General features: G+C 35.9%; 1 protein-coding gene across 2 annotated transcripts in view; it reads right to left on the bottom strand.

The window, feature by feature from the left end:
• Nucleotides 1–17452, bottom strand: part of Ap3s1 (adaptor related protein complex 3 subunit sigma 1) — a 44118-nt gene that overhangs the window by 4567 nt on the left and 22099 nt on the right. The window contains exons 4-6 of one of the 2 annotated variants that reach the window (XM_055622633.1): nt 6726–6797; nt 4833–4940; nt 1901–1941 (exon numbers count right to left, since the gene is read on the bottom strand). In XM_055622633.1, the coding sequence (XP_055478608.1) occupies nt 1906–1941; nt 4833–4940; nt 6726–6797 (216 nt within the window). In that variant the 3' untranslated portion in view covers nt 1901–1905. The remainder of the gene's footprint in view (nt 1–1900; nt 1942–4832; nt 4941–6725; nt 6798–17452) is intronic. The other variant, XM_055622632.1, reaches the window with a different exon arrangement.

Genomic DNA, 17452 nt, shown 5'->3' with positions numbered 1-17452 from the left:
AAAAAAAAAAAAAAAAAAAAAAAAGGCAAAGCAGGTATCCTTCTTGCTTTGAAGGCAGTGCTTAACATGACAATTACAAACACATTAGAAATCTTGATGACAATCTAGTGAGCTAGGCCTACAGTATTTTAGAAAGAATTTTAGCGAAATTTCAATGTTCAAAACTTTTGAACCCTAAAAACATTAACTTAATATCATCTTCAGCTTCAGTTTTAATCTCTCTCCTCTTCAGTTTTAGTATCTGACACAGAAATTGCCTGGGTAAAATAACTACAGTAGACTGATAACATTCATGGGCTGATTATAGGTAGTTTTGACCATAGCATGTAACCTCAGGGGTCATTCCAGTAAATTGTAAAAATACAAAATAAGTGTTTCTATTAAGTTAAGGGGAATTTAACTCATGCCCTGACCTTCCCACACCTGTATCTAGGGCTACTTTTTCTGTTCTCTACTCTTTGAAACAGATATCTAATTTTCTTTAAACTCAATTACTTCTTTTAGGGATAGAAACACAAGTAATTACTAGAACATAGAAATTGCTAGTGATCTCAATGAAGTAAATGAGGTCATTATATATGTTCCATACCAGAAAATAATAGTTAGATACAGGGATCAAAAGTTGTATCTGAGCTTCATGATTACTAGACCACAACCTCAGAAAAAGATATAAATTATAATAACTATTATTATAATTCTATTACTATGCATCAATACTTCTCAAACCCATCCAGAGTAATAATGTTGTGGCTGAAAAACAGTGCCAGAATCTCAGGAGGGTTTTTCTAGTTAGCTTATAGAGCATTTTATCTTTCGTAGGACTCAGTAAATTATTTTGATTCGAAAGTTTTCAATTGGAAATTTATAACCATCTTAATTTTTTTCTGAAGTGATTTTATTAAAAAAAAAAAAAAACCTTTTGCTCATCATCACCACCACCATAAAGCTTTTTAAACAGTAATATACTGTTAATTTATGGTGTGAAACAAAAAACAATCAAATAGGTCTGTATGTTGTGTTTTAGGGTGGGTGGATAAATGTGGAGAGGTTATAAGTGTGTTTATGTGTGTGACATAAACAAGTTAAGTTTTGTAAACCTACAAGTTCATTTAAACCTTTCCAAATATTTTCAAATAGTCTTCATTAACACAATGTGTTTAGATGTCCAGAATTACGGTATAAATAATTTTATTTTTAGAGCACTTCATTTATCTTTTAAAAGCTTGGTCTTTTTATTAGCCACTGTTAAAACGCACCTATAGGTCAAGACTGTAAAAACAATTCTGTTAAGATTTTGGAACTGAAAACCATTTTAAGAGCAAAGGGTACTATTTATCAGTCATTATCTAAACCTTCATTGCTTCCCACTTTATATGGAAAACGCAAAAGGTTTTTCGTTTTGGTTTTCAAATTCATAGCTTCCAGAACCCAGCAGGTAATTTTATGTTAGAATCTTCATGTAGAGATTTTTTTTTTTTTTTTTAAAGAAAAATACAGGCATATCTAGGTATACTGCTGAAGTTAAAATGAGATTGCTTCTGCTAAGGGAATGCTTCAAATTACTTTTCATTTGTAAAATAAATTGTCATTTCTACAAACACCATTTTCAATTAAATGACCATGTTTTTATAAAAAAACAAAACAAAGAATTTAAATTTTCCTTTTACAAGGCAGGCAGACAAAACAGAACAAACATGACGCCAATGATATACTAGTAAAATACACTGTGTCCAATAAAAGATGGAGAAACTACAAGGAGAAACTAGAATGGAAAATAGGCTACAGGGACTATATGGGTTCATTAACACAAAGAATTTTTGAGTCTGGCCTAAAAATTAATTGCCTTCGACATCATTTTGCTTTCCCTTTGTTAAGTACGTTTTCTCAAAGCCAGCAATACCTTGTCTACCTGTCCTGTCTGGGAGACTGAAAGATAAAGGTCTGCAAGAGAGAAGAATGGAAAGAGCTAGAAAGATCAGGATGTTCAGAAAAAAAGAAAGACTGACTTAAAAAGTAGTAACTCAATTCAGACCCATTTATTCACCTTAAGAATAACATGAAATACATAATTCCCACAAACCTCCCACGCCACCCCTGTACCACCCCCAGAATTTCTTTTATTCTCTGGCAGATTATTGGGTTCTTCTCAAGCTTCCCCAAATCCCACCAACCTCCCAGCTTAAACCCTTTCCCAAAATCCCAGAAACAATAAACCATTTTTCCCCCTATCAAACCATAATAGATGAAAATACACTGTGCAATTCTTTGCCTCTCCTCCTTCAGGATTAGGCAGACCTGTACTTCTACCTGTTTAGGTATAGGAATTAAACTGGTCACTTTCTTCCACCATTGGAAACTCACTACCTTAAACTCACCATATCTACTTTCTGACCAGGTAACCTAGATAAATTCATACTTTAAAGTCATATTTTACATTTAGGATGATTTTCAAAAGCTAGAAGATAATCCTAAAATAGTTCATATAAGTTTTAAAAATATGATCAGTTCTATTTACCAATCAGAATTTTAGTTGATGGAGTCTTTGTTATTTTTGCTTTATAATAATTTAAGTAGAATTTACTAAAATATTAATACTTTGCTCTTAAATAATTTGTATGTGGAGCCAGCTCACTGGTTAGGTCTAAATACCTGAAGTTAACTAAAAACTAAAGAATATGAGGACTGGAATTTTAGTGTGTGGTCTTCCAAACAGAAAAATACAGTTAATGATAGCTTGTACAAAGTCAATATAGTTTTAACACTATTTTGAGAAATAAAACTTTACATGTAGAGCAAAACAGGATAACATAGTTTGGTGGTTTAATCCTTATCTGATTAAAATATAACTTCTTGCAAAGTACATACACACAGGAAAAAAAACCTAATTTGGCAGCATGTAAGAGTTGATTATATATATAAACATGGCCAGTGGTTGACCATTAGAAATATTCATTAATATTCTAAACTATTTAAACAGGATTATGCCCATGAAAGAATATTTTTGCATAGTAATTTTTATAAAACTACAGCATTCCAATTAAAAATGTAAATTTTGCATCTTGCCACTCTCCATAGTTAAGAAAAACTTTTTTAAATATAGTAAACTGGAAAATCAAAAACCAAACACCCAAAATGTACTCATGACTTTTGCAAATACTATACAAAACAGTATGTAGAACTAAAAGAAACAGAAAGAAAAGAAAAGAAAGAAAAAGAGAGGAGGAAAGGAGGGACCACCACTAATAGGAAATGAGTCCCTAAAATGTGAAAAACCAGTCGTGTGACCAGTGTCTACTTACAGATTATTACAGAGTTCACAAATTTACCCTTCATTTTAGAATATCTACTAATGCATTGTTACTAAGGCCTTGGCATTTAAACCCTGTACTTATGTAGTTTTGTGAAGCAATGTTGAATAATTTATATACATTTCAAGTCAACATTTTAAAACTTTAAGTGAAAGATTTAAGTTAACATTTTCCTTTACTGTACTAAATAATATTACAAATAAATATACTGAGTAACACTGTTATTTTCCTTAATCTGAAACAAAACTTTCTCTAATAATCTACTGCATGTTTTCTGCTTTCAAAAGGCAGTGATGTGAAAACAGGTGGTGGAACATTCACAATACACAGTTACTTTACGGGTCCTGACTTTAAGCTCTTCATCACCATCACAAGCCTCTCCTTTGGAAACCAATAGGGATGGCAAAATGAGATAAAGAGAAACGGAAGAGTACCTTTACTTTAAAACACTGGGAAGTTTTTATAAAAAGCTTCAACTATTTCTAACTCATACCCTGTATTTTTTTCAGTTAAAATGAACATAAAATTGTATCAAACTGAACTTTAAATACCAACAAGATATTTTTAGAACTCACCTGTTGTAAATTTAGTGTGGTAACCCCACTTCTTTTATAGTAATATTGACTTAAAACTAAGTGTATAAACTTCCACTAATAATTATGTAGAATGTGTGTTGTTTTTTTTTTTTTTAAATTTGGTGGTGGTTTTTGTTTTCTTCTCTTTTTTTTTCAATCTAAGTTACAAAATGTAAGAGTATCTTTAATGGTTAAGCATCATAACATACACTTTGAAATCCCAGCACCCAAGAGACAGAGATATGTGGATCTCTGCCAGGCCAGGCCAGGCCAGGCAGCACAACATAGTGATGCTGTCTCAAAAAAAAATAAACGAGTGTCTTTAAGTAGGTACAATGCCTAATGAGGTATCAAGACTGCTCACCTTGCTAAACTTATACCATAAGCAGCAGCCACTCAGATAACGTGGATATTCCAGATGCAGCACTTGCTGCTGATTTGAAGCCTAGCTCTTGAGAAGTGACTAGAGTTCCAAAGCAGGAACTTATCCAGCCCTGAAGGGCAAACATCCTTACTCCACCTATTCCGAGGCTGGGTGAACAGCACAGAGTTAGCCACAAACACATTTCCATTATAGAATACATTAAAATGTATGTGCTAACGTATAAAATACGGAATTTAACTAACTTGTTACTGACCATTGGAAAGGATCTATAAAGATTAAGGTACTGAATCTCTGACTCAATGTGCAGTTTGACTAAACACTTATTATAAAACATGACTTCTCAGAAGAATTCTACTTCCTCTCCTTTCCCCCTCCAAAAACAGTTTGAAGCTATTTGGTTAGCAGTCTGGGGACATTTTGATATACTAAAATGTGTATACTTATTTTTTGAAACCAAATGGGCATTCCAGCTATACCTAAAGGTTGATACTGAAGGACAAACAGTCATACATGGTCATGATCATGCTCAGAACCTTCACTAACTAGAGTATTTTCCAGTCTTACCTCAGATTTCTCCAGTTTATTTTGTGCATCAATTTGTGTGACAATCTCATTCATGTTGGTCTCCAATACCATTCCCCCCATCACCATTTCTGCAAGAATATTGTGAACCTAAAAGAAAAAAATTAATATTAAACCCAGAAAATTCACTACAAAAAGTTTCACTATTTCAATATGAGGTCTCATACTTCATGTTCATCAGAACTATGAAACTGTAATCATATAGCCAATGTAAGTCTTAAGTTTAGTAAGTCAAAACAAATATTAGTTTTCTGCAAGATTATTGAAAGAACTAAATAAGACTATCTATAAAAGTAACCAAAATAAGTAATAAATATTAATTACAGAATTTTCTCTCACCTGCATTATCACTTTCTGGAGGTTTTGTTCACCTGCAGTCAATTTTGATCCAAAATATTAAGTGAAAAACTCACAGAAATAAACAATTTATAAGCTTCAAATGCATGTTTCCCTATTTTTTTTTTTTTAGGGTGTGAATCAACCTGTTCTTAAAAATAACAACAGGGGCTAGAGAGAGAGATGGCTCAGGGTTTCAGAGCATGGGCCACTCTTTCGGAGAACCCAGGTTTAACCCCCAGCATCCCACATATCAGCTCACAACTGTCCAGTAACTCCAGTTCCCGGAGATCCAATCAGACACTCTCTTCTTTCTTCTGCAGGTACCACATATGCATGTAGGGCACATACAAACATGCAGACAAAACATCCACACACATAAAATAACAAATAAATGAATTTAAAAACTGAAAAACTGGATAGAACTAGAAAAGATCATGTAACACAGACCCAGAAAGAGTATACACACATGGTATATACTCACTTATAAGATGATGTTAGTTATACAGTACAGGAGACATCCTACAATTCACAGACCCAAGAACGTAAGTCTTATGGGCATCTTAGGTTTCACGTCAGCCCATTAGTTAGGGGAGTGGGGAATATCTCTGCCTGCTTTCTGATCACTTTTCCCTGATGGGACTGCACTACCAGGTCACAGGGGAGAAAGACAAACTCAGTCCTCATGTAAATAGATGAGCTGGGATGTCTGGGTTAGGGGGTTCCCTATTCCTCAGAATAGGGGAAAGGGATTCGGGAGAGAGTGTGGGACTGGGAGGAGAAGAGGGAGGGACCTATGACCAAGATGTAAATTGAATTAATTAAAAAAAATCTGAAAAACTAACAACAACACCCCAAACAAACAAACAAAACAACAACAAAAACTCCAATAAGGTTAGAATCACAATTTCCTTCTCACCTCAGCTTTTAATAGCCATCAACTGTGACCAATTCTTTCTTTAATCTCCCTTAGTGAAAATCTCTTTCTGACTATTCCAACAAGCTCTTAATTCACTTGCTTTAAATCTCAATTCTTACAAACCTAATTTCTATGCTTCAGGAAAAAGTCTTTCCCCAAACACATACAAACAAAATGACAACACTGCCAAGAGAAACTTATTTAAAGTACGACACTGCTTCAGAATAAAGTGCAAAATCCAAGGTAGTAACAGCCAATCCTCAAAATCAGTCCAATACTAATTCTTCTTTACAGAACAATCCATATTTTATTTCTGCCAATATAGTTCCCTCCTTTTCTAGCGTCCACTTCTGTTCATAGAACATTTATTCATTTTTTTTATAATCCAGGTTAAACACAATTTCCTCCAATCACAGACCCCAAGAGGTAACTATGTTTTCACCAATACTCTGCCCATACCATTGCCTCTTCTAGTTATGAACCCTTCTAGGCCATAGTCTCACTATTTCCCTGGTCTGGTTCATGATAAAAATAATTTAACAGAATAAACATCATTTTACTCTGACAAATGCAAATTAATGTTTTTCCTAATTTTTTTCTGACAATTTAAAAACCATTACCTTGTCTACATGGAATATTAAATCCAGTTCACAGACATTTTCAAAACATTTGTCTAATGTTTCCACAAATACCTATGGAAAAAGAAAAAAAAATATTTTGAGAAGTATATAAGTGCATTCAAACTTATTATCGATAAGGTACTCTTTATTAAATAAAATCTTTTCTATTATCAGAACTTCCTTTTGAACATTCATTCTCAAAAAAAAACAACCCACAAATACTACTTTCAGGTAAACTACATTTTAGTATCTAAAACAAACTTCTGAAATTACTAAAATTAAATATTTGTAATTAAAATTTATTTGTAATTAGAAAACACTTAAATATTCAAATAAGGCTTCTTTAGGAAAGGGTTTGAATAAAAGGTTATCAGATAGTTTTAATGGATAGCGTCTAAGTTTCTTTCACAATGTGGTCGGTTATTTTCAACTAGGAAATTATCAAAACAAACCACTAAACATTATTTATTATCAGATTTAACTGAGTTTGAACAACTTGAATAACTTTACAAGAGTTACCTCCGTAGGCACAGGTTCATACCCTGCACACACATACCCCAAATGACCTATTTTTAGGACTTATCTTTGGTCCACTCCTGAGAACTGAGCTCTGACTTTCTAGAAAGTCAGATAATAAGTCTGATAATAAGTGTTTTAAACACATATGGTAAGTGGGCCTCACCTTATCAATCTGAATACATTATCAGTCTGTGTTAATGATGTGATTTACGGCCAACACTTGCTTTTTTTCCTGCGTGTCTTTAACTTAAATAATCAAGGTCAGTCACACAGGCACTACATATGTAACTAACCCCTAATAAAAGTCCTCAATACCCAAGCCAGGAAGAACTTTCCTGAATCAAAATATGCCATGACATATGCCCGGGGAATGTGACTTCCAAGGGAAGGGAACTGAGAGCTTAAAATTTGTTCTTACATATTAATTTTCTCACACGTGTCTTTGTTTTTACTCTATACCATTTTACTACATAAATCATAAGCATGAGTATCTGATAATTCTGAGTCCTGTTAAGATGAGTAAGTCCTCTTAAATGCCATCGTGCAGTTTCACACATACATCAGTTATACCCTTCTCAGAAGTAGCCTTCACATAAAAATGATCATACCATTTATCCTGCATACTAAAGCAATGTTCAGAATAAAAGGGGACAGCTATAAATACTTCTACTAAAATAGTATGCAATATTATTATAACACAAGAGCACCCTTGAACTGTAAACATAAGCGAGAAAATTGAAGTGGTTGCCCTAGTCACAGGTGATTGTGTGGGGCAAAGAGCTCAACAGCAGTGCCAAACACAGGGCCATTCACAGAGATCCAGAGTCTGACACATTCTACAGAGCAGCCTGGATGTTATTTCTACCAGTACGACTACCCCTCCTTTTCTATTCTCTTCTACTCACAGAACATCTGCTCATTCTTTAAAATGCAATTTAAACACCATTTCCTCTAGTCACATGAGCATGTTTGTATTTGTGGTGTGTGTATGTGCGCATGTATGTGTGATGACTTGCTAGTCACCCTCCTAACAGTGTCTATAAAAGTTTGAGAGTCTGATTTTTCTGCTTTTATCTTTCACAGTTTGTTATCATTGGCAAGTCTCAATGTTAGAAATCATCACCTACAAAAAGGTCAGGAAAACTATTCTTCCAGAAGAAAACAAAATCTTTTTTCTTCTCCATTTTTTAAATCACATCTATCTGGGACTGGTTTTCGTGTGTCTCCCCTAATACTAAATCATTTGTAGATGCATGACTAACAACATCTTCAGTGGTTGGCACGTTTATTTCTACTTTAGCTAGTTCTATGGCTTTAACTTAGATGCTGTAGTCATCCTGGTCTTGGTACCAAACAGAGAAACTATTCTGGTGAGAATGCTATGCAAATAGCTTCCCTTCACTTGCATATTCTTAGAAAAGACTATAAGAACTTAAAGACTGGACGTTTCTAAAATTAAAAGAGTAATAGAAAAAGTCTAATTCTGCTGGTAAACATAATATTGGTACAAGACAAGATAATTACATGCTCCACTTGGCAAGACTTCATGATTTTCTTGTTAACTTAAAACACAAGCTAACCAATCTGGCAGAAATGAATATGTTTCAAAGAGAAACTTTGCATTTCTCAATCTATCAGGTTACTGAAACAATGGACCCAAAGAAATGGGAATTTTCCCCAGCAATCTCATGTTCAGAGAAAAAAAAGGCATCAGTCAGAATGGGAACTTACCTCCCAGAAAGAGATTTCACCCAGTTCAAACAGCTTATAAAACTACCTTCCAGTATGAGACTGAAGCCTAGATAAGAATGGGTTAACAGTGGCAGGACCACACCTCTACCAGCAGGCTTACATGTGCACATCCTTGGCCCTCTCCTTAAACCCTGATTTCACGGCAGGACTCTGACTAGTAGGGCTCACATCTTTTTGTCCTTCTTTACCAATGAATAAATCCTTTTCTACTTTGTCCCTTTAACTGGCTTACTGAGGACCGTTAGCCAGACTTGATTTGGGGCACAGATTGTGACTCTCATTTTCCATAAAAGCATCAGCTCTGAAAATCTTGGACAACAGATGAATAACCAAAAGAGTCATTATAACCTTATGGTTTTAGTTTATGAAACGAATTCTTAAGTCAAACATTAATTGTGGTTGAAAGATTCAGACCCTCATTAAAAAAAACTTATTCACCAAGTTTCTTTTCATTAAACAAAAATGACTTAAAATAATTACAAAATGTAACATAATTAAAAACCCAGAGCTGACAAGTTATAGACTTAACATAAAACTATCTGCAAAAGTATATGGAGATTTTTTAAAATTTATTTAAAGGACTTTGAACGTTCTAACCTGGACCACAAATAATGATAAAAGTACCCTCCTATTATAATTTTTCAAAGAGAATGATTTTTAAAAAGACCTAGAAGTGATATGGTAAATAGCACCCCCTTGTGTTTCACTTTTTTAAAAAGATACAAAGTTCAGAGTCAGTTTCAATATAATAGGTCTATACCTACCTAGTAAGTAACTAATTACATAGCAAGAATTTAAAACCAAAGACTTAACCTCTGTCCTTAAGAAATTCAAAGGTTAGTAGAAAATAGATTGCTTTTAGTTTACAGAAGGAATCATATTTCTTCTTTCACTTCAAAAAAATACCAGATTAGTACTCAACTTAATGATAATAGACATCCACATATAAACAGGATCCCATTTCCCTTATTACAAAAAGATCCTTGTGTTTCATCTTTAAAAAAATCTGAAAGTCCATTATACAAAAGAATCTATTTTAACAAGAATTAAAACAAGAATCTATTACGACACAGCTTAAACCTCAGAGGCTTAGAATCTCCTACCACCGACCTTCCAATAAAGGAGTATGTCCTAAGAAATGTTGTAAGATGACTTTTATTATACAACCATCACATAATGTACTTACACAGAAGTTGCATAGCCCACCACTCTTAGGCTGCATTATACAGAGTGTTTTTCCTAGTGCTCTGATAAATGAACAATTTAAGATTAGGGGCTGAGAACATAGCTCAATTGGTAGCGCTTGCTTGGCATGCATAGCACCCTGGGTTTGACTTCCAGCACTGGATATCCTGTGTGTAGTGGTATACCCCCTGAATCTTAATCCTAATCTTAATCCCTTAATCTATTTCCTATCCAGGAGGCAGAAGCAGAAAATTATCAGTCCAGAGTCATTCTTAGCTATACAGTGAGTACAAAGACCGCCTGGGAGACATGAACCCCAATTAAAACAGGGGGGAAAAAAGTAAAAATAAAACCTTCTAGGATCAAATTAAGCAGAAGAAAAAATGATGCAATTAAGGGGCACAGTAAGCACTAAATATGAGACTGGTGCTGATAGAATACAGCATTTTGTTTTAGTGTAACCTCAAGAAAGAAACAGATAAGGGTGCACTGTGACAATAAAGCATATGGTATGATATGATCAGTCTAGTAAATAGATAGTCACACAGTTGTTAATGTCCTAGTTAGCTTTAACTGTCAATGTGACACAGCCTAGAGCCATCTGACAAAGGTCTCAACTGAGGGATTGCCCAGATCAGACTGGCCTGTGGGCATGTCTGCGGAGATTGTCCTGGGTGTTGATTGATAAAGGACTGCCCAGTCATTGTGGGCAGGGCCATTCTCTGGGGAGGTAGAAAAGGTAACTAAGCATGAGCTTGTGAGCAAGACAGCATATGGAAGTCCTCCATGGCTTCTGATTCAAGTTCTTGCTTGAGTTCCCGCTATAAAACGATAACCAAGTAAAAAAAAAGTTAAAGTGAGAACGGCTAGATGTTAGCACATGCCTGCTACCTCAGCACTCAGGAAGCTTAGAGAGGAGAATTGTTGGGAGTTCAAGGCCAGTATGAAAGACATAATGAATTCCAGGCTAGCCTGGGCTACTGTGTGAGAAGAGGAGGGGAGGGGAGGGAAGGGGAGGGGAGGAAGGAGAAAAGAAAGTCACATGCACTCTTGTACACATCCTCACTGCTCTTCTGACTCCCTCTGAAGGACAGTCTAATGGAGCCCGCTCTTTGCTGGGTACCATGCTCCCAGGAATGGACTGGGTTTGTCTGCTGGCAAAGGGGCTTCAGAGAGAGCCCTTTTCCTTCCCTCCCTTCCTCCCTTCCTTCCTTCCTACCTTCCTTTCTCTCCCTCCCTCCCTCCCTCAGTCTCCTCAGTGGAAGAACAGGAGACAAAAGTCTAGGAATCCTTATAATATTCCAAGAAACATGAAAAATAGTCTTTAGTCACCAGGCAGATGTTCTTAAGAAATACAATTTGGTTTAGCCCAAGCCAAGAATTACCACCAAAAATACTGAATACATCTGCACACTCTCCAACAGCTATCTACCATTCAATATACTATTCGAGTCTTCCAGGCATGCGGTTTAAGGAGTACAGGGAGCTCAGTATATGGTGGATTCTGCCCTGGAAAGCCAATGAAGCTGACCCAGACATCCACATGCCAATGATGGTAATGTCAGAAACACTGGAGATATTGCATGTGCATTTAACACGACTCAAGATGAAAAACAAAGGAAAACTTGACTATACTCATGAAAATGTTATTCGAGTACTTAAGATAAATAAACTGTCTTAATAATTTATTAGCTTTTAAAATTGCATTAAGGACACCTAAGGAAGCTAATCAGGAAGGATGACTCTGGCTAAGATGCTCAATCCCCATTCAGAAAGGCAAAGAGGATGGACATCGAAGGAGGGAGAAAACAGGGAACAGGACAGGAGCCTACCACAGAGGGCCTCTGAAAGACTCTACCCTGCAGGGTATCAAGGCAGATGTTGAGATTCATAGCCAAATTTTGGGCAGAGTGCATGGAATCTCATGAAAGAAGTAGGAGATAGTAAGACCTGGAGAGGACAGCAGCTCCACAAGGACAGCGACAGATCCTAAAAGTCTGGGCACAGGGGCCTTTTCTGAAACTGATACTCCAGCCAAGGACCACTCATGGAGATGGCCTGGAACCCCTGAGCCTATGGCAGTTCAGTATCCAAGTGGCCTCCATAGTAATGTGGACAGGGACTGTCTCTGACATGAACTGATTGACCTGCTCTTTGATCACCTCTCCCTGAGGGGGGAGCAGCCTTACCAGGCCACAGAAGACGACAATGCAGCCACTCCTGATGAGGCCTGATAGACTAGGGTCAGAGGGAAGGGGAGGAGGACCTCCCTTTTCAGTGGACTGGGAGAGAGACCCAGAGGAGGGATGGGTGGGATTGGGAGGGGAGGAGGGAGGAAGATACAGGGGGGATACAAAGTGGATAAACTGTAATTAATAAAAATAATTATAAAAAAGATTTTTAAATAGTCTAAATTTTAAGTCCTTAAATATATTTTAAAAATTCAGTTTAGGATACAGTCACACCTTTCTCTCCATGGTACTGTGTTAATGGCTCTCAGTTACTGCTCACCTCTGCAATGTGCTGCCCCAACTCCCATTAACCCGAGTTTCTGTACTACTATGTCCAGACACAATGGTTGCTTGAACTACAGGAGCTCAATTACATGACAACCTCTGTACTTTTATGACTTACAAATGATTTATACATGGACCTCAGAAGTTTAAGAAACAACTAATTTTAATTTGTAAGAAATAAATCAAATATTAACTTAAAAATTAATGAGACCTCTGAATTTAGTATAAAAGCTACCTACTCATGAGAACATTTTTTTCAGAGACACATGTCTCAGTTAGTAAATGCTTGCTTAGTATGCACGTTCAATTCTCAGAGCTAGCTACATAAGATTTGGAGGTTAAGCAGGGCTGCACGAGACTGTCTCTAAAAACAACAACAACAACAAAAACCATGAGAAAACATTTTTCAAAATTTGTGTTGCCCAGCACCATAAAAACAAAAACAAATGCCAACAACTTATATTGACACAAACTGATAAACTATTTTTTAAGTTCTAAGTGGTTAATTTTTAAAATGATATTTGGCCTTGAAAGATAAGTCTTCCACCTGTAACTAAATATGGTACAACTGATGTCTTGAGTAATGAATTAAAAAAAACAAAATGAGCAACAAGTATTTACAATCTTTTTCCTACAGTGGGATTTGAGCTAAGAAGTATAGAAGGCATGGTTGAAAAAAAAATCACTGCCTGGTAAACACTACAAGTAAATATTTTACATAAAAATTGTCAACAAATGCTAAAACTAATGAACAAATACATGCCAAGAAAGAAGCTCATATAAATATATAAACTTGAACAGAATGTATGGTAGGCAAGGCTGGTAGGCCTATCTTAACCAAGTGACTGGAGTAAATATCCTAAGTAAAGTGAATAAATTGGCACACCTTTGGCCCTGATAGGAAGCACTGAGAAGGGTGTAAAGTCACGCAGATCACAGTGGGTAGTCATCTACAAACTAACTGGTGAGCGATCCTCAAAGGACCAACGTATGAAAAACAGGAAATGAAGGCAAGGAACCTGCAGAGTGAGACTAAGGTGACATGAAGACTAACGGCACAGCCTGTGCCCACCTCTGAGAAAAAACTATATTAACAATACAACTGGCAAATTTTAAACAAGGTATGCAGATTTCACAATAGTATATCTACGTTTATTTCCTTATTTTGGGGCAGTTTCTTTTTACTTCTTGAGACTTCATTTGCTATACAGTCAAGCTGTTGTCTTAGAGCTCAGATATTCCTGCTTGGTCTCCAAAGAATCAGTATTACAGGAACAGGCTAATGCTCCCAGCTTCCTAATCTTAATAACTATACTCTATTTGTATTAATGGGGGGGGGTGTTTCTAAGTATACATACATGGTATATAAGAAGTCTTTATGTAGGCATTCTTTTGCAATCACAAAATAATTTCAACTTTTTTTTAAACCTTTTAAAAGGTCAGTAAGATGGCTCTGTGGTTCAGAGGCTTAACATAAACCAAGTCTGACAGCCTGGGCTCAACCCTGGGACTCACATGGTAGGAGAAAACCCCTGCAAATTGTCCTCTGACCTCCACACACATCTGCTAGTATGGACAGGTACATGCAATCAATAAACAAATTTTTTTTTATTTTTAAAAGTTTTTCTTTTAAAAACTAAGCACAAAGGGCACACTCCTCTATAGCCAATTCTTACCTGAAAAACCAACTATTCTATACCAGGAAATGAAAAGTCTACCTTAATCCCTAAACCAACAATAACAGTAACAAACGCTCACGTGTTTCTGAAATTTTCACTGAATAAGAAAAGATAAACTTTTGTGGTTTTCAGCCCCAAACGTCTTGCCTTTCAGTTACTGGAAATAGTAATGATGGATGTTTTATAATCTACCTAAATGCAGGCTACTTATACTCAGTAGCTCTAGTATATAATGCAGCCAGAAAGGTTTGAGCTTAGAGTTACAGAAATCTGAAAAATAAAAAGAAAGTGAAGTTAAGTAATTTACCCAAAGTTACACAATTGTTACATTAGCCAAGACCTAAGACCACACTACTGTGACTCTAAACATCAACCTAATGGTACTACCCCTTTAGAGGGACTGAAGTGGCAACATAGTATGTAAATTAGGGAAGTAGACATCAACAAATCTGAATCCAAGTGGAATGCAAATTCTAAGTGATCTTTGCATTTCTAATTACTGAAAAGTAAATATTCCTACCATGAAAACAAGATAGGAAAGAAATTTTAGGAATCTGAACAACTCTAACTTAAAGTGTTCATAAAAACATTTTTCTGGTTTATACAGATTTACACATTCACTCATATTCATACGATACATACACATACATACAAACATACATACATGAGAAACGAGTCACACGGAAACCAGAAACCTTACAATATTGTGACCAACAGTGTGGAAGGCAAAATTTTCCTGAAGTAATTCCTGAAACATCCCTTCTAGAGTGCTCATAATGGAAGCCAGTGTTTCCTTCCTCCGAAAGGAATTGTGTGGGAATTTACCTTCCCATGTGACCAGGGGTTGATTTCCTCTCAACAAGGGACTGCAAAGTATCCATTATCCTTTGACACTGGGTGGTTGGTTTCTCCACACAATCTTTTACAAAAAAGTGGATTCTAAACCTAGATAGACCCAGCCTGAAACAGTTATCTCTCACCCACTAACAAGAATGCTTTCAAGTTACACTCACCCTAAAAGAGGAAAGTGACAGAAGCAGGAGTGGCTCCATTAGCACATGGTACCAGGCAATGTGGTAGGTCAGTACACCCACTTAAGCATAATTTACTATAGGATAAAGCGTAGATTAGGGCATCTTTTTCACCTCGGTATTCTTTGCTTATCTAAAATTGCTCCAAGTAAGCTTACTTTTTTTTTTTTTTTAAGATTTGTGTGTGTGAATGAGAGAAGGGGAGAGAGAGAGAGAGAGAGAGAGAATGCATGTGTGAGTACAGTGCTTGGAGAGGCTAGAAGATTGTGTCCAATCCCCTGGAGTCACAGGCAGTTTTAAGCCACCTGATGTGGGCATGGAAACTGAGCTCAGGTCCTATATAAGACTAGTAGGTGTTTTTAATCACTGAGCCATCTCTTCAGCTAAGCCTTTCTGTTATATTAATGTGCCACCTTGTAAAACTCATCTCAAGACATTGTACAGTATACAGGGGAAAAGATATATAAATATTTCTAAAAATAAGACAGAAAAAATGAATTGTCAATTCAGTTTGTGCACTAATTAAGTCAGCCTTTATATTCCCTTCTTATAAATATATGATTTAATGAAATGTGTTAATATACATAACGTTTTTTTTTTCAATGTTCACACCTATTTGGTAATATTATTTGCCCCATTAAAAGAAAACTAGAGTCAAAGATTATACCCCTAGCACACAAGAGAACCTGAACACTTCTGGATACAAGATATCACACTGCTTGAATTCACTGGCCTCTCTAACCACCCCATTCATTAGTTCTCTAAGTAGCATCTTCAAAAACAAGTGCATTCTACAGACAAAAATTGCAGGTCTATAGAGCTTAAGAAACTCCATGAATACTACGCTAATTTAGCACAGCATCCACAAGTGAAACAATCACACAAAAGCTAGTCTAGCAGTGCTGTAATAACAGCCAGTGCTATACATGGAGCTTTAAATTAAACACATATTTTAACACCATGGCTGTTCCTAACTAAATTCAATTTTTTTTTTTATTACAAATGTAGCAGGTCAATGCTGTGGTAACTGCTAAATGTAGTTCATGAAACGACAGCAGCAATTTGGAATTATCCACTATCGTGCTTCCATTATCTATGTGGCACAATAGACAAATTGAGGATAGTATGACTGCTTATAAATAACTCAAATGACCCAACATCAATATTTAATGAACTTCTGTTCCAACTGTGTAAATATTTGAACATTTCCAATGCACATATGCAACAACTGAAAATGATCTTAAGCCAGCTATTATATATATTCAATCATCGCATCAAAACAGTCCATATCAAGATTAGAAAAGAGGCCTGTGGTGGTTCACACTTTAATCTCAGCACTTAGGAGGCAGGGAAAGGAAGATCTCTGTGAGTTTGAGGTCAGTCTGGTCTACACAGTGAGTTCCAGGACAGTTACGACTACATAAAGAGACTGCGAATCAAAAACAAAGAAACAAAAAATAAAAACAAGAAGGGTATTTCTTTTTGTGAACTTATGAGCAATTAAAACAAACAGAAGCTATTGTTCAAGTGAGTGACATTAGAACTCAAGAGAGTTCTAAATAAGCTCTGAATAGCTGTTTGATGAAACCAGCAAAAATGATGAGCTCCTCAATTCAACTTTGTTCACTCACCATGTTGTTATGGTAACTGGCTCACATATGTTTAGTGTTCCCTTTCAAGCAACAAACTAACTGGAAATCAAGAGTAAAGACATGAACATGCTCATGGTAACGACAGAGTCACTACCTGTTAGGTAAATTACAAAACTTTTCTTTTCTTTCTTTCTTTTTTTTTTTTTTTTTTGGTAACACAGTAAATTGACATGTAATAAAACCAAAGGGCCGTATAAAAATTGCTCTACCCATTTTTTAGAATTTTATTTGATTTTTTAGTGTATTCATGGTTACCTGTGTGAGTGTAGGTCTAATGTGTGCCTGAGGGAGCAAGAGGAGGGCGTTGGACGCCTCTGAAGTAGAGTTACAGGCAAGTGTATACCAATGAAAGGTGGGTGCTGGTAGCATCTCTTAACCAGTGAGCCACCTCTC

The sequence above is a fragment of the Psammomys obesus genome, unplaced genomic scaffold, assembly GCF_907164565.1.
Source record: "Psammomys obesus unplaced genomic scaffold, mPsaObe1.curated_primary_1811, whole genome shotgun sequence".
In the NCBI taxonomy this organism is placed as follows: domain Eukaryota; kingdom Metazoa; phylum Chordata; class Mammalia; order Rodentia; family Muridae; genus Psammomys; species Psammomys obesus.
The sequence above is the reverse complement of the archived record's forward strand: the minus strand, read 5'-3'. Positions and strand labels throughout refer to the sequence as shown.